General features: G+C 40.2%; 1 protein-coding gene across 4 annotated transcripts in view; it reads left to right on the top strand.

Moving 5' to 3' along the window:
* DMD (dystrophin) overlaps positions 1-18,529 on the top strand; it is a gene marked incomplete at both ends in the record, with an annotated part of 1,846,964 nt that overhangs the window by 1,609,920 nt on the left and 218,515 nt on the right. For all 4 annotated transcript variants that reach the window (XM_084636024.1, XM_084636023.1, XM_084636025.1 and 1 more), the window contains one exon: positions 7,977-8,123. In XM_084636024.1, coding sequence (XP_084492150.1) covers positions 7,977-8,123 — 147 coding nt within the window. The remainder of the gene's footprint in view (positions 1-7,976; positions 8,124-18,529) is intronic.

The raw sequence follows: 18,529 nt of genomic DNA, 5'->3' as shown, positions 1-18,529 counted from the left end.
TACTTTAACTTGCTAGCAAGAATATGGTGGGAGACCGTATCAAAAGCTTTGCTAAAGTCAAGGTATATCATGTCCACTGCTTTTCCCATCATAGAAGGCAATCAGGTTAGAAGGCAAGACTTGTCCTTGGTGAATCCATGTTGACTGTTCCTGATCACTGTCCTCTCCTCCAAGTGCTTCAAAATGGATTCCTTGAGGACCTAACCATGACTTTCCAGGTACTGAGGTGAGGTTGACCGGTCTGTAGTCCTCTGATTCTCCTTCCTTTTTTTAAAGATGGGCACTATATTTGCCTTTTTCCAATCGTCTGGGACCTCCGCGGATCACCACGAGTTTTCAAAGGTAATGGCCAATGGCTCTGCAATCACATCAGCCAACTCTGTCAGCACTCTCAGATGCAGTGCATCCGGCCCCATGGACTTGCGCATGTCCAGCTTTTCTAAATAGTCCTTAACCTGTTCTTTCACCACTGAGGGCTGCTCAACCCTCCCCATACTGTGCTGCCCAGTGCAGCAGCCTGGGAGCTGGCCTTGTCTATGAAGACTGAGGCAAAAAAAGCATTGAATACTTCAGCTTTTTCCACATCATCTGTCACTAGGTTGCCTCCCCCATTCAGTAAGCGTCCTACACTTTCCCTGACCACCTTCTTGTTGCTAACATACCTGTAGAAACTGTTCTTGTTACCTTTCACATCCCTTACTAGCTGCAACTCCAATTGTGCTTTGGCCTTCCTGATTACACCCCTGCATGCTCCAGCAATATTTTTATACTCCTCCCTAGTCATCTGTCCAAGTTTCCACATCTTGTAAGCTTCCTTTTTGTGTTTAAGCTCACCAAAGATTTCTCTGTTATTTCTCTACCAAGCTGGTTGCCTGCCATATTTGCTGTTCTTTCTGCACATCGGGATGGTTTGTTCGGGCACCCTCAATAAGGCTTCTTCAAAATGCACCCAGCTCTCCATCCATAATGAAAATAATTTGGGGACTGATGTTCCCATCGTTGCTCACACTGAGGAGTAATTTACACCTTGAGTAGTTTCATTGATTTCATTGGGACTATTTGTATAGTATAATACTGCTCAGTATGTCAGAGGGCCCTTAGTTTGGTTTTTTGTTTTGTTCTTGAACAAGGAACTTGTTACAATTCTTTAAATCTTTCTTCTGTAAAAATATGTACACTGCCTTTTTTCATTAAAGGGGAAATAGTAAATGAAAGAAATATGAAGGCATGAGAAAACTGAAGGGAATTGATGATTCAAAGTGTAATCACAGTTATATAAACTTCCATCATCCTGAGGCTTCCAAGCTGAGGGTCCATTTGCTTTTAAATCTATGTCAAGTTAATTCTTTATTGGTTTTCTCTTTGAAGTATGGTGTAGCTGATTATAAACATTTTATAATTAAAGGAAACCAAATTTGGAGAGAGGATGTGTTGATCTGCCTATATATATGTAAATGTGATAGTTATAAAAGTAGTTTCAGTACAAAAAAGACTAAACTTTAAAATAATTATTTTAAACAAAACAGAATTAGAGCTAACTTCCTCTCATTCCACAGCTAAAACATCTCAGACCTGGTCTATGCTTAAAATTTAGGTTAACCTAGCTACCCCTCAGAGATGTACTTAAGCTGACCTACATCCCAGCATAGACACCATTAGGTCAGTGGAAGAATTCTTACATCGATTTAGCTTCTGCTTCTCAATGGGGTGGATTAACTACAGAGGCAAAAAATAAATCCTCCTTTCAATATAGAAAGTGTCTACACTATGGTGCTACAATATCACAGCTTCAGTCTCTGGACAAGCCCATAGTTGTGGGTTTATGTACTCTAGGAGAAGTAGACAAGTTATCACTAATAATGTATCTTGCTTAACTTGGTTTTTGAAATAATACAATGTCCTATGGAGTTCAGATCTTAATGTGGACAAAGTTTTCTTTTTCTCACTTGCTTTTTTATTTAGAAAATGATTTGGATTAATTATATATCAATAGAGCATTGAATAAGTGTTTTGGTTTTTTTTTGGTTTTTGTTTTAAGTTGCTATGTGTGTATCAAGTTAATAGAAATTTTAATAAAAATACATTAATAATTGAATTCAGAGGGACATATTGAAAAATGAGCATAGTAAGCATAAATCAGTGTAATTCACATGCAGAAGAATGAGGTTGTAGTAGGAAAAGCAACTATTAGAAGGGTGAAATATAAAATAAATTGTGTGCAGGGAGGAAGGGTGTAGATATGCCTTATCTTAGGCCATTCTACATCCTCCTTATGCCTTGGTTGCTTTTCCTGCTACACATCCACATTTCAGCCCTTTCAACATATAAAAAAATCACCTTCTTACACTTATTTCATCTTATCAACTGGTTTGTCTAGATAAGAATAAGAGGTCATGGTTAGGTCACTAACACATACTAGCTAATCTCAACATTTCCTCGGCCTCTTCTTAATCTAGACAAACCCAATGTGACCATTTATGTCACTTTCAATTGGGCCCAATATTTCTGAGCCAATTTTAGAGGCAAATAATTACAAGTGCAATTTTGCACATATAGAAATAAAGACCAGTATCTAAATATCTGAACTTATTCAGTTATGCCCCAGGTCAGCAAAGCACTGAAACACGTTCTCAAGTCAAACTGGGATTTAAGCACATGCTTAAAGGTAAGAATATGCTTAACTGGTTTGTGTAAACTACTTTCTTCAGTTAAGGTCTGATCCTTCTTCCATTAAATATAATGGCAAAAATCCTATTGTCTTCAATAGTGCAGGATCAGGTCCTTATGCCCCAGGGAATCTAGAGGCAATTTAGGGTGCTGATGTTTTTCAATTAATATTTTATTAATGCTGCATGAACATGTACATAAGATTAACTGGAAAAAAGTTTACAAAGACTACAGAGTTCAAAGGTTTGTCCTTAGTTCATATGTGTGCAAACTTTATGTGGACTATTATCTACTTATTTATTAAGTAAATTCAACTTAATTTACTAAATCTTGCTTTTTTGCGAAAAGGTCATGTATGAGAATTCTCATATGCTTTGTCAATATAAATTTCTACATACATAGTACATCCATTAAAATGATTATTGGACTTTTTTATGATGTTAGATTGGGTAGGTATGTTTTCAGTCCTGAGAGATGCTGAATTGGCTACAACGGATGTGGTAAGAGCTTCATTCACCTCAGAGTTTGACACACAAAAGAATGAAGTTTACAGATTGAGAATCGATAATCTAGATTTCCCATTTAATTCAGCCCTGAACAATTAAAAGGGTAGTTCTATTTTCCTGTCCTAACTGAAGTTTGTAACTTATTCACAGTAACCAACATTAGAACCCCATATAACTGAATGGAATAGGAGACACACAATTAAGTTGGATGACCAGAGGTTTGGATAAAAGGTGGAATTTTTCACTATAAGCAATGTAATTTGGAAGGTCCAAATATGGCTACAAGGATTTAAGAATAAAATGGCTTATACTATTGCTAGTTTTCAAACGATGACTTTTAGTCACTTACCAAGAGAGGTCCGGAACATGTTGGCAGGAGAACAGAATCTTCTTTTCTCCAAATTGTGTGTTAAATCAGTATAAACAAACTGGAAATAGAAGTGCTTATTTGAATTATGTGCACGTACTTCCATTCACTCTATTTCTCTTTTCTGTTTGATCAATGAAATGGCCTGAATTTTATTGGTAGAGTAGTGAAATGGGGGGGAGAGTTAAAAGTTCAGTCCAGTGAACAATGAAAAAACATTTCAATTCTGCAAATAAAAGTAGAAAATGAAATCTGTGGCTGTTTTCATGTAGGAATATTAATACAAATGAAGCAAATCAATCATCTTCTTGAGTGCATGAACATAGCATGGCATTAGCTCATAGTATATTGTCTTGAACCTCTGAAGTCTTGAAAGGATGTCGTAAAAGTATTTTTCAGAGGGGTTTTTTTTTCCTTATTTTCGTAGTTTATTGTAATATTCCCCCAGGGATGCTTGAAACTGATTTTTTTTTATCAAACTTCTTTTTCTCTCCTCCACATGCTCTATTGATATTTCTCAAGATATCAAGTTGCTAGCACTGAATTTATTTTCTGAATTTTGGGGGGTGGAAGAGATGGGGCATTTATTAAAAAATATTTCATGTACAAAATATTATGTGGACTATTTTTATCAGTAACTAAATGAAACAGTAAGATAGTTATATATAGTTTACTGCACATGAAATAATATGTATGCCAATATTCACTGTGCATATCTATATTCACTAAGACCCTAATCCTGCAAAGACATATGCCTGTCTTTTACTTAAAGCCTTACTGGCCTCATTTTTTTTCCTCACGTGCTTAAGTTAAGCACATATGGAAGCCTTTGCAAGATCTGACTGCAAGTGCCAAATTCTGCCCCCATCGCCACACCACGAGCTGGATTCTCTCAACTAATAATAGTATAAATCAGGAGTAACTCCAATGAGATGACTGGAGTTTCCCTGGTGTCGGACTTGTGAAAGGGTGAGGTGAGTAACCGTGGCCAGTGGGAGCTGCGATTGGCCGAATTTGCGGATGCAGCAGCTAAAGAAACTGGCCTGGTCCGCCAGGGGGCTTACCCTAGCAGGCTGCATGCCAAAGGTTGCCGATCCCTGCTTTACATCCTTCTGGCACATTGGACTAAATCATGGCTCTGTTGAAGTCAGTGGGAGTTTTGCCATTGACTTCAGTGTGGCCAGGATTTCCCCACTAGGGCACAGAGCTGTTGCTCCATGTTGGTATCACCGGCAGCAATATCGCCTCCAGAGGGCTAAGGCTGAAACATACTGACCCACCACAATAGGGGACAAATGCTACACATATTTAAAGGGTCAGGAAACAGCTGCTAAAGTGAATGCTCCCTTGGGAGCCCAAGGAGAAAATCTGGCTGAGCTGGCCAAAATTTTCCTTGATGATCCTGCTGAACATGCAACCACTCAAATGCAAGTTGTGCCCGGAAGGCACAATGAAGGCCATGCTATATAAAAAGATGTGGATATTCATGATCAGTATGTTCCTTCCTTTCCGTTTGGGGCTCAGAACTACAGCTATGTGAATTACTGATTTTTCAAAAAAAAGAGTACTTGTGGCACCTTAGAGACTAACCAATTTATTTGAGCATGAGCTTTCTTGAGCTACAGCTCACTTCATCGGATGCATACTTTGGAAACTATAGGATTTCCTGGGTGCCCCATCATCTCAGGCATTGGCACCCTGACAGAAGGATTGTCTGGCTATGTAGACTCCCTCCTCAGACCCTACACTCCCAGCACTCCCAGCTACCTTTGAGATACCACTGACTTCCTGAGGAAACTACAATCCATCGGTGATCTTCCTGATAACACCATCCTAGCCACTATGGATGAAGAAGCCCTCTACACCAACATTCCACAGAAAGATGGACTACAAGCCGTCAAGAACACTATCCCCGATAATGTCACGGCAAACCTGGTGGCTGAACTTTGTGACTTTGTCCTTACCCATAACTATTTTACATTTGGGGACAATGTATACCTTCAGATCAGTGGCACTGCTATGGGTACCCGCATGGCCCCACAGTATGCCAACATTTTTATGGCTGACTTAGAACAACGCTTCCTCAGCTCTCGTCCCCTAATGCCCCTACTCTACTTGCACTATATTGATGACATCTTCATCATCTGGACCCATGGAAAAGAAGCCCTTGAGGAATTCCACCATGATTTCAACAATTTCCATCCCACCATCAACCTCAGCCTGATCCAGTCCACACAAGAGATCCACTTCCTGGACACTACAGTGCTAATAAATGATGGTCACATAAACACCCCCCTATACCAGAAACCTGCCGACCACTATTCCTACCTACATGCCTCCAGCTTTCACCCTGACCACACCACACGATCCATTGTCTACAGCCAAGCTCTGCGATACAACCGCATTTGCTCCAACCCCTCAGACAGAGACAAACACCTACAAGATCTCTAGCAAGCATTCTTACAACTACAATACCCACCTGTGGAAGTGAAGAAACAGATTGATAGAGGTCCCAGAAGTCACCTACTACAAGACAGGCCTAACAAAGAAATAACAGAACACCACTAGCCGTCACCTTCAGTCCCCAACTAAAACCCCTCCAACGCATTATTAAGGATCTACAACCTATCCTGAAGGATGACCCAACACTCTCACAAATCTTGGGAGACAGGCCAGTCCTTGCCTACAGACAGCCCCCCAACCTGAAGCAAATACTCACCAGCAACCACATACCACACAACAGAACCACTAACCCAGGAACCTCTCCTTGCAACAAAGCCCGTTGCCAACTGTGCCCACATATCTATTCAGGGGACACCATCACAGGGCCTAAGAACATCAGCCACACTATCAGAGGCTCGTTCACCTCTGCACATCCACCAATGTGATATATGCCATCATGTGCCAGCAATGCCCCTCTGCCATGTACATTGGTCAAACTGGACAGTCTCTACGTAAAAGAATAAATGGACACACATCAGATGTCAAGAATTATAACATTCATAAACCAGTCGGAGAACACTTCAATCTCTCTGGTCACACGATTACAGACATGAAAGTTGCGATATTACAACAAAAAAACTTCAAAACCAGACTCCTGCGAGAGACTGTTGAATTGGAATTCATTTGCAAATTGGATACAATTAACTTAGGCTTGAATAGAGACTGGGAGTGGCTAAGTCATTATGCAAGGTAACCTATTTCCCCTTGTTTTTTCCTACCTCTCCTCCCTCCCTCCCCACCCTGACGTTCTTGTTTAACCCTGGATTTGTGCTGGAAATGGCCCACCTTGGTTATCATACACATTGTAAGGATAGTGATCACTTTAGATAAGCTATTACCAACAGGAGAGTGGGTTTGTGTGTGTGGTTTTTGGAGGGGGGTGGGTGAGAAAACCTGGATTTGTGCTGGAACTGGCCCACCTTGATTATCATACACATTTTAAATAGAGTGGTCACTTTGGATAGGCTATTACCAGCAGGAGAGTGAGTTTGTGGGGGGGGGGGGCGGAGGGTGAGAAAACCTGTATTTGTGCTGGAAATGGCCCAACTTGATGATCACTTTAGATAAGCTATTACCAGCAGGAGAGTGGGATGGGAGGAGGTATTGTTTCACGGTCTCTGTGTATATAATGTCTTCTGCAGTTTCCACAGTATGCATCCGATGAAGTGAGCTGTAGCTCACGAAAGCTCATGCTCAAATAAATTGGTTAGTCTCTAAGGTGCCACAAGTACTCCTTTTCTTATTGTAAGGAGAGTGATCACTTTAGATAAGCTATGACCAGCAGGAGAGTGGGGTGGGGGGAGAGAAAACCTTTTGTAGTGGTAAACACCCATTTTTTTCATGCTTTGTGTGTATAAAAAGATCTTCTATACTTTCCACAGTATGCATCCGATGAAGTGAGCTGTAGCTCACAAAAGCGTATGCTCAAATAAATTGGTTAGTCTCTAAGGTGCCACAAGTACTCCTTTTCTTTTTGCGAATACAGACTAACACGGCTGTTACTCTGAAACCTGTCACTGATTTTTCAGTTCTCTGGCTAAACCAAAGTGTGTGAAGGGGAAAAAACAGATAGTAGTTTGGAGTTGAATGAAAGAGTTTCATTTTTAAGGGTTTTTCACCTTTTAAAAAATACAATGGAGGTAAAATTCAAAACAAAGTAATTTCAAATAAAAATATCAAAACATTTCATTTTAAAAAAATCAAAACTAAACATTTAGTTGAGGGGGTTTTTTGTTTTGTTTTTTTCTCAGTCTGAAACAATTCAGTGGAATTCAACACGAACTTTCAAAATGTTTTCTGTTGACCTGAATCTACATTTTTCAGTTTTAAAAAATTGCCAGAATCTCCCTCATGGTCAATTATCAAATAGTGAAGACCATAACTTCGGTGATTATTGTTTATATAAACATACTGTTTATGTTTCATTTACACAGGTTTACCGAGCAGAAATTGCTCCCATTAAAGAAAATGTGAATCATGTCAATGACCTTGCTCACCAGTTCACCTCCTCTGATATACAGCTTTCTCCATATAATCTCAACTGCCTGGAAGACCTGAACACAAGGTGGAAGCTTCTACAGGTAAAATTGTCTTCATCATTTTTGAAGCTCTGCATTTACATGAACATGTTTTTTTTCTTGTGTTTTGGTTTTTGTCCCAGTGGAAGAGCTATGAAAATATGTTGCGTGATAGAGAAAATTGTTGCTATGCAAATTACAGTGTGCGTATCTATTTTGATTAAAAGAAAAGCTGATATTGTAAATGGTTTTCCTCATAAATTTCTGACCACCTGAATCTCACTTTCTTAAGAACATGATAAATTGAGCTAGCCCTATTAATTGTAGATAATTAGCACATAGCCCATGTGTAATTAACAGTATGCTTCTAGCTGGTTGCTTAAAATCCTCTCTTCAGGAACAGACAATTGTTTACAAAATTTCATCACCTTAAAACAATTATAAACACCAAAAGATGTGCATTTGTTGCAACTTACACTACCATGTATTTCATATGACAATTTATTTTGGGTTAGGCATATGTAGTCTTTACTGCTCTTTTGTACTGCATATGGAAGATTGACTTTAGAGAGTTTATTTTCACAACTCCAGTGCTTTCTCTTTTCTGTTTAAATTACTTCCAAGGATGTCAAGGTTCCTCCCCCACTCTGAACTCTAGGGTACAGATGTGGGGACCTGCATGAAAAACCTCCTAAGCTTATCTTTACCAGCTTAGGTCAAAACTTCCCCAAGGTACAAAATATTACCCCCGTTATCCTTAGACTGGCCGCTACCACCACCAAACTAATACTGGTTACTGGGGAAGAGCTGTTTGGACGCGTCCTTCCCCCCAAAATACTTCCCAAAACCTTGCACCCCACTTCCTGGACAAGGTTTGGTAAAAAGCCTCACCAATTTGCCTAGGTGACTACAGACCCAGACCCTTGGATCTTAAGAACAATGAACAATCCTCCCAACACTTACACCCCCCTTTCCTGGGAAATGTTGGATAAAAAGCCTCACCAATTTGCATAGGTGACCACAAACCCAAACCCTTGGATCTGAGAACAATGAAAAAGCATTCAGTGTTTTACAAGAAGACTTTTAATAAAAAATAGAAGTAAATAGAAATAAAGAAATCCCCCCTGTAAAATCAGGATGGTATATATCTTACAGGGTAATTAGATTCAAAAACATAGAGAACCCCTCTAGGCAAAACCTTAAGTTACAAAAAAGATACACAGACAGAAATAGTTATTCTATTCAGCACAATTCTTTTCTCAGCCATTTAAAGAAATCATAATCTAACACATACCTAGCTAGATTACTTACTAAAAGTTCTAAGACTCCATTCCTGTTCTGTCCCTGGCAAGCGCAGCATACAGACAGACACAGACCCTTTGTTTCTCTCCCTCCTCCCAGCTTTTGAAAGTATCTTGTCTCCTCATTGGTCATTTTGGTCAGGTGCCAGCGAGGTTACCTTTAGCTTCTTAACCCTTTACAGGTGAGAGGAGCTTTCCCCTGGCCAGGAGGGATTTCAAAGGGGTTTACCCTTCCCTTTATATTTATGACAAAGGACATTAATTTAAAATACTTTCCTGTACAAGCAGCTTAGTGATCCTGTGCACTACATCCTTTAAAATCACACCTGTGGAATCAAATATAAAATTACAAGGCATTATATTCATTAGTCATTGGCAGAATTCAGTAATCCTATTAAAGTAGTCAAAAAAGTGGATTTTATGAGTTTGCTTTTAAAGCTGAAAAAGTATTACAATATTTTATCACATCAGAATGAATATCAAATGTAAATAAAAACAAAAAATGAAAAGATTATAGAACAGGTTTTACAGAGATGTACATCCACTTAAGTTTAGTTATTTTTCATTATTTTCCAGCAAAGCCATCTAATTTGCATATATTACAGGTTTTCTTTTACTTTATGCAAGTGACCCCCAACTTGGATTAATGGGAGCTGTGTATGTGTGCACGTGCAGATGTATTGCAATATGTTGCATTCCAAATTATGTGAGAAACAGTAGTCGGCAGGGACACGTTAAAAGTATGTAAGTAGGTAGGAAGTGTTGGAAAAGCCTGGAATTGGATTTAATAATGTAAAGTGCTGATGCTTATCATGAGACTTTAGACTTTCATGGACAAGAATAAACCCCCTTCCCTCTTTTCATGCACGTGATCAGAGATGACCAGTGCCTGCCGATAGCATGGGGGGAGGGGCAGCCGGCTTCAGCAGTGTTATTGAGCATGCTCAGTACAAGCCAAGCAGCAAATTGGGAGGGGGGCATGTGCAAAAAATTTTACATTTGGAAAACTCCAACACATCTAGATAGTTGGATGTACATGTCACAAAGCTACATTTGCTGCATCTTATGTGAAAATTAACAGGAAAAAATTTTGTTTGCATTAAGAGTAGCAATGAACATGCCAGTTCAGATAAAATGTTAATAGTATTGGACCTTAAACCAAACGCAACAGCTCCACATCCTTCCAGACCCTGACTATGGAGCACAGGAGACATTATTAAAACAGATTACCATAAGATGAAAAGACAGAACCAAGGATAAAGTGCTCTCCATATTCTCCAGTGTAATATTACTAAACATAGGGGCTGTTGTGGATAGGGTGAAGGAGATTGTTTCAGGAATAGATTTGGCCAATAGATAGGAATTTGAAATGAAAGAAGAATTGGCCATAATGGTGGGGAGGGAAAAAAACACCCAAATTTATTGTACTTGATGTTCAGAATATTTTGATGGAAACTAATCCACTTTCAATATATTATATTTATATGAGAATATATATCTATCTAATCTGACTATTTATGTGTAGCAAAGTGTGTGAGGCCAAGTTCCCTTTAAGCATTCCAGCCCTTGGCTCCCATCCAGAAAGACAGATCTACTGTAGAGGTTACTGAAAACCCAATTCACCATATGTGAGGTTCTACTAATCCCAAAGGATCAGACATTTACCCCCAGGTCAGTGTGTATCTCAGATATTACCCAAATATCATGCTGTCAGCCAATGCTTAGTAAACTAACTAAAGATATATTAATAAAAGAATAGAATGGAATTATAAATGGTTAATAGAATATATACATACAAATGATTGCAAATTCCTTAAATCAGGTGTGTAGCAGTGATGGAATAGGCTGCTGGTTTGCAAAAGTCTGTCTGGTAACTTCCAAAAGATTGGAAGGTCCTCAGTCCATTGTTCAAAATACTCCTTTTAATTGTAAATCCACAGTCCAAAGACTTGGAGCAGATGCAGTCCAAGGTCACATGTCCACATCACAAGCCCTTAAATGTTTTGCATTGACTCCTTGTTGTCTGAGGTGTCCTCGGGAAGAACTATCTGGAGAGTTAATTCTTCTTAATGGTCCATCAAGCTTGAATAGTCCATTCACAATGGGCTAGCGAGACTTGTGGGTGTCACCACAAGAACATTTAAGATACAAATACCTAGCTAATATTCAGAACTTCAGATACAGTGATGATACATGATTTTAACCAGGATAATCATTCTTGACAAATTGTAACTTTTCCGTTGATACATTTTATTTCAAATTTAGTGCCATTGTGCAACAGTGAAAAAATGGTTAACTTCCTTTTCATACAATGTCACAGCATTTTCTAGTATATTTCCCACATTGGTCTATGTTAGGATTAGACTTTATTTCCATGATCAGTACCTCCAGTAAGGTCTGTGATTAGGTGAGACTAATTCTGGAAGAATCGCAACTTCTGCCAATGCAGCATGAAAATTTAACTCCAGCAATGAATGCAACTATCATTCTAACTAACAGGATAGTTTCCTAATCTTTGTTGAACTTCTGGTTTTCAACTGATTGCCAGTTTCTTCTAATTTTTTCCATAGTTTTCTTTCTTTCATTAGAGACATTTGGTATTTCCCTACCTCTTTGGCCATCTCTGCCCTTTATTATTTTTTCCTATGCATGTTTTCATTCTATTTATTTCCATATTTCCTCCTTTTATGCTATTCTTATTTTCTGTTTCTCTCTTTGGCTTCTTTTTACTCATTTTTCAAAAAGTAGTGCCTATTTCTTTATCTTTTTGTTGCTCTCTTTCTCTTTTGTCAATATTCCTCTCTGTCCGTTTTCTCCTCTTTCTCCCCTTTCTGTTTTTTTTTCATTCTTCTCATCCTTATCTCTTTTTCTTCTCCAGCTCCCTTTCTTCTTTCCCTTGTTTTTATCCCCAGTTTGATATTGCCCTGTTTTTTCTCACTGTCTTGCCATCGGGTAAAATATTGCTGAAACCCCAGTTCCCATCTCCCACAAGATATCACTTAAAAGTACTATATGAATAGTTGCTTTCCTGGTATACCAACCAGGTGTATATCCCTTCCTTAATACATACAAGTGAGATGCAGAAAGCTTACCTGATCTGAAATGATGATGAGTGCTAGTTTTATGGGGTGGTCTGGGATTATCTAGTCCTAGAAATTTTTAATAAAGTGAGAATGGAAATGATACTCTTCTGCTTTGTTAACACAGGGTTTTTTATAAGATCGGAGAAAAAATCTCAAGTAGTCTAGTACTCATTTAATTTAAAATCTTATGTAGAGTCTACTTCATACATTTTATTAGCATGCATGCAAAAACTTGTCCTGCTTCTTGTGTAGTCATATATACCAGCACAAACTGAGTGCACAGGGCGTGAAAAATGCTATCAAAGCACAGTTTTAATACCATTCAAAATGAAGTGGGCAATTAACACCTCTTCAGTCATAGGTCAAAAGAGTTAGTGGGTTACAGATTGTTGTAATGAGACATAAAACCAGTGTCTCCAGTGTGTCCACGATTTTTGGTGTCTAGCAGAGTCATGAATATAAGCTCCAAGGCTCATCTTTTGAAAGTGTTCTGCCAATTTCCTTTTAGGACACGGATTGATAAGTCAGATATGGAGTGATTGTTTTGTGAAAAGTATTAATCCACAGGTGATAGAGTGTTTTTGGCTTTTATCATTTTTCTGTGAGTTCATTTGAAAGCATAGTGGTTGCCTCATGTCACTCACATAGTTGTGTGGGGCGTTTGATGCATTGGATGAGGTTCCCCATGTGTTGTGATAGACATGTGTAGGACCCAGGGATCTTGACCGGTGTGTTAGGGGGAGAGGGGAGTGCTATTAATAGTTGTAGCAGTGGAGATATGTCTGCAGGTTTTGCAACTGCTGTTATAGCAGAGTCTGGTGCTACTTTGAGTTAGTGGGTTCTGGTCTGTGGGAATCTTCTCATGATGATCTTGGTGAGGGGGTTGTTTGAAGGCCAAAAGAGGGTGCTCAGGAAAGATTTCTTTCAGGATGTGGTCCCCATCAAGTAGAGGTTATAATTATGAGTTGTGGGTAGGTGACAACTAGGAGTATGCAGTCAGTGGGTTTTCCCCCCCTGTATTGAAGCAAGTTCTCTTGATGCACTTTACTTCTCTAGTGGAGTGTCCTTGTTTGGTGACGGTGGTTTTAAGTGTGTTAAGGTGTATATCCTGAACTTTCTCCTTGGAGCATATTCTGTGATATCTGAGTGACTGCCTGTAGATAACAAATTTCTTGTTCTGTCTAGGGTAGGTTCCTGGATCTGTTACGGTAAGTGTGATCCATGAGTTACTAGTATATAGTTGCCTGTAGGGTTCCATTGTTGAAGCTGATAGTGGTGTACAGGAAGTTGATGCTGGTGTGGGAGAGTTCTAGAAATTTTAATTATTTTTTTAATTAATTCATTTGTGCTATATTTTGTACCTCTCTTATATTTGCTTTCTGCCAACATATGTGCAATGGAGTACTACTGGCAAAAATGTTTGCAGAAAGTGGGCTTTAAATGCACTTGTATGACGAATAAGGTCAGCTCCCAGACTGCTGCGCTGGGCATCACAGCATGGGGAGTAGGTGGTCAGCCCTCTGTGGAGACAGAGGTGGTTAGGGACTATTTAGAAAAGTTGGACGTGCACAAGTCCATGGGGCCGGATGCGTTGCATCCGAGAGTGCTATAGGAATTGGCGGCTGTGATTGCAGAGCCATTGGCCATTATCTCTGAAAACTCGTGGCGAACGGGGGAAGTCCTGGATGACTGGAAAAAGGCTAATGTAGTGCCAATCTTTAAAAAAGAGAAGAAGGAGGATCCTGGGAACTACAGGCCAGTCAGCCTCACCTCAGTCCCCAGAAAAATCATGGAGTAGGTCCTCAATCTAATCACCTTCTATGATGAGATTACTGGTTCTGTGGATGAAGGGAAAGCAGTGGATGTATTGTTTCTTGACTTTAGCAAAGCTTTTGACACGGTCTCCCACAGTATTCTTGTCAGCAAGTTAAAGAAATATGGGCTGGATGAATGCACTATAAGGTGGGTAGAAAGTTGGCTAGATTGTTGGGCTCAACTGGTACTGATCAATGGCTCCATGTCTAGTTGGCAGCTGGTATCAAGTGGAATGCCCCAAGGGTCGGTCCTGGGGCCGGTTTTGTTCAATATCTTCATAAATGATCTGGAGGATGCTATGGATTGCACTCTCAGCAAATTTGCGGATGATACTAAACTAGGAGGAGTGGTAGATACGCTGGAGGGCAGGGATAGGATACAGAGGGACCTAGACAAATTGGAGGATTGGGCCAAAAGAAATCTGATGAGGTTCAACAAGGATAAGTGCAGGGTCCTGCACTTAGGACCAAAGAACCCAATGCACCGCTACAGACTAGGGACCGAATGGCTAGGCAGCAGTTCTGCGGAAAAGGACCTAGGGGTGACAGTGGACGAGAAGCTGGATATGAGTCAACAGTGTGCCCTTGTTGCCAAGAAGGCCAATGGCATTTTGGGATGTATAAGTAGGGGCATAGCCAGCAGATGGAGGGACATGATTGTTCCCCTCTATTCGACATTGGTGAGGCCTCATCTGGAGTACTGTGTCCAGTTTTGGACCCCGCACTACAAGAAGGATGTGGATAAATTGGAAAGAGTCCAGCGAAGGACAACAAAAATGATTAGGGGTCTGGAACACATGATTTATGAGGAGAGGCTGAGGGAACTGGGATTATTTAGTCTGCAGAAGAGAAGAATGAGGGGGGATTTGATAGCTGCTTTCAACTACCTGAAAGGGGGTTCAAAAGAGGATGGATCTAGACTTTTCTCAGTGGTAGTAGACGACAGGACAAGGAGTAATGGTCTCAAGTTGCAGTGGGGGAGATTTAGGTTGGATATTAGGAAAAACTTTTTCACTAGGAGGGTGGTGAAACACTGGAATGCGTTACCTAGGGAGGTGGTAGAATCTTCTTCCTTAGAAGTTTTTAAGTCAGGCATGACAAAGCCCTGGCTGGGATGATTCAATTGAGGATTGGTCCTGCTTTGAGCAGGGGGTTGGACTAGATGACCTCCTGAGGTCCCTTCCAGCCCTGATATTCTATGGTTCTATGATTCTATGATTCTATTCAGGGAAACTGAATTTCAAATGTACCTGCACAAGTATTTGCACTAGAAGTGTTTACATGGTCAGCGAATCCTAGCTCTGCAATATTATATCATGTTATTTAATCAATCAGAGTTAAATGACACTGCTCAAATATTGAATTCTCACAGAGTACTTTCATCATCAATCCATGGTATTAAAACAATGTGCAAATTAGTTTCATACTTTTTGAATAATGGGTACACTTGTGAAAAAATGCAGTTTGCTTACAGACATTCTCTGAGCAGAAAGAGGCTAAATTATTTGAATAAACTATTTGTTATGAATTTCTCCATCAGCTCTAGAATTCAGATTCTGTGTGCATCCAACAGACGTGGGCAATTACAATGTAGAGGCAGCATGCTCAGCACCCTAGTGGAGGAAATGCTTTGCATGTCTATCTTCCAGTCCATGGTTTAGGAACAGGGCTGATGAGATCTGGAGGGAGCTCTATCTAGCACTCCTTGGCTTGGAAAGATAGTTGGTCTGATGCGGGGTAAAAAGTGAATCCTCTGCGTTAAAAAAATATATTGAGATTTTAGAGTATCACCTGGGGATCATGGGGGAAAACATAACCCAAACTATAAGATCCTGATAAGTAGTCTTGATTTTCATCAAGATTATTTCCCCATCCCTTATTAAGTGTGAAGATCATAATGAAGTACTTGATATATCATTGGGTTTATTACAACAGGAACATGCTGGAAAATGTGAATGCAAACTCAAAAAGTAGCTTCTAAGGGATATTGTCAAGTTGTTTTGGCACAAAATTTAGGTTTACAAAATTAAAATTAATTGTAATAGTTTTGAAGGTTTTTTTAATTGAATGAAAAAAACTGTAGACATTTATATAGTCCATTAAATAGTACCATGTGGTTTCAGCGCCAAGATATGAAACTGAATAGGCCGAGTGAAGAGCAGATAACAAGTTAGAGCTAATGCGTGTCTAATCTTGCATTTATGTGCAAAGAGGGAGAGTGAGTGAAGGTAGCATTGTGCCCAATTCCCACACATGTTCTCACCTCTTGTGCTCCCAATGTGCAAGGATACAGAGAACTCTTGTTCCAACAGCAATGTTAGACTCCCTCAGAGGGTCCACGGAAGGTTACAGTAAGAGTTTGACTGGTCGGCTGGAAGAATATGCTGCATTTTGTTAAAGGGTTACAGTGCTAGAGTGTAGACACTTGATACAGTGACAGAAAGGGTTCTTCCATCACTGTAGTAAATCAACCCTTCTGGGAGGCGGTAACAAGGTTGACAGAAGAGTTCTTCCATCAGCCTAGCAGCATCTACATTGGGGCTTAGGTCAGGTTAACTGCATCTCTCAGGGGTTTGAATTTTTCACACCCCTGAAAGATATAGTTAGGTCACCCTTACCTTTTGGTATAGAGCAGGCTGCTGTCACAGTGCCTTTTTTAGGCACCATACCTGCAGGAGCTGCTGGAAGTGCAGTAGGCTTTTGCACATACCATACTGTGGGCAGTGGCTTAAAGTCACAATCTAACCCTTAAGTTCTGAGTACTATTTATACTCTGATGATGGGTCTTTTATTGAGCCCTGTAATAAATATTTTTAATAAATAGCATTGTAATAAATTATATTAAAAATAGCATCTTCAAGGTGCTGCACAAACATTAACTGACCCTGTCAATACTTTGTGAGGTAAATAGTATAAATCCCATTTTGCAAACTGAGTAACTGACATACAGAGAGTTTAAAGGCCATGGAAGAAATCCTAGCCTCATTGATGTCAATGGCAAAATTCCCACAGACTTCAATGGAGCTTGGAGTTCACACCAAATAGTCGAAGCAGGTGACCTGAGGCATAGGCGCTGACTCCGTGGGTGCTCCGGGACTGGAGCACCCATGGGGAAAAATTGGTGGGTGCTCTGCACCTACTGGCAGTTCCCCGACCTGCCCCCCCAACCCCAGATCACCTCCACCTCTGCTCTGCCTCCTCACCAGAGCTCACTGCCGCGTCCTGCTTCTCCCCCCTCCCTCCCAGCACTTGCGCCATGAAACAGCTGGGAGGAAGGGGGAAGGAGGAGGAACGCGGCGTGCTGGGGGAAGAGGCGGGGAGGGGTCCAACAGGGGCAGGGAGGGTGGAGATGGGGCAGGGCCGGGGGAGGGGGGCAAAAGCACCCACCGGCACCAATGAAAGTTGGTGCCTGTGACCCGATGTCTTCACTTACTTACAGCCAATAGTGTAAAATTGAGCCACTTGCCTTCTGATTGGTTAGTGCTGCAATGTCATGAGCACATAACCCAGGCAACGTGATGGTTGGCCACCAAGGGAAGTTTAAAGAAATAAATCCATTTGATCCTTTTCATTGGACTTCACTGCAGAGGATGTGAGTTTTCCACACCTGAGTCATTCTTTTTCAGTGACAAATCTGAGGAACTGTCCCCAACTGAGATGTCAGTAGAGGAGGTATTGGAACAAATTAACCCAACAGTTCTGAGGGAACTCAAATATGAAATTGCAGAACTAGTAACTGTGGTATGTAAACCAATTTTTTTAAAAGTCTCCAAATGCCATCCGAGAAATTACAGGAGGCAAATTGGTTGAAACTATAGTAAAGAGAAGAATTATAAGACACAGATAAAAACAGTTTTGGGGGAGGAGTCGGTATGGCTTTTGTAAAGGGAAATAATGCCTCACAAATCCATTAGAATTCTCTGAGAGAGTCAACAAACTTGTGGACAAGGGGGATCCATTAGATATAGTGTACATGGACTTTCAGAAAGCCTTTGACAAGGTCCCTCACCAAAAACACTTAAGTGAAGTAAGCAGTCCTATGTTAAGAAGGAAGGTCCTCTCATGGATCAGTAACTGGTTAAAAGACAGGAAACAAAAGTTCGGAATAAATGGTCAGTTGTCAGAAGAGAAAGGAGTAAATAGTGATGTCTCACAGACATCTATACTGGGACCAGTGCTGTTCAACATATTCATAAATGATCTGGAAAATGGGGTAAACGGTAAAGTAGCAAAGTTTGCAGATGATACAAACTTACTGACGATAGTTAAGT

This window comes from Lepidochelys olivacea, assembly GCF_965140295.1.
Source record: "Lepidochelys olivacea isolate rLepOli2 genome assembly, chromosome: 1".
In the NCBI taxonomy this organism is placed as follows: domain Eukaryota; kingdom Metazoa; phylum Chordata; order Testudines; family Cheloniidae; genus Lepidochelys; species Lepidochelys olivacea.
Note: the sequence above shows the minus strand (reverse complement) of the source record. Positions and strands in the feature narration are given on the sequence as shown.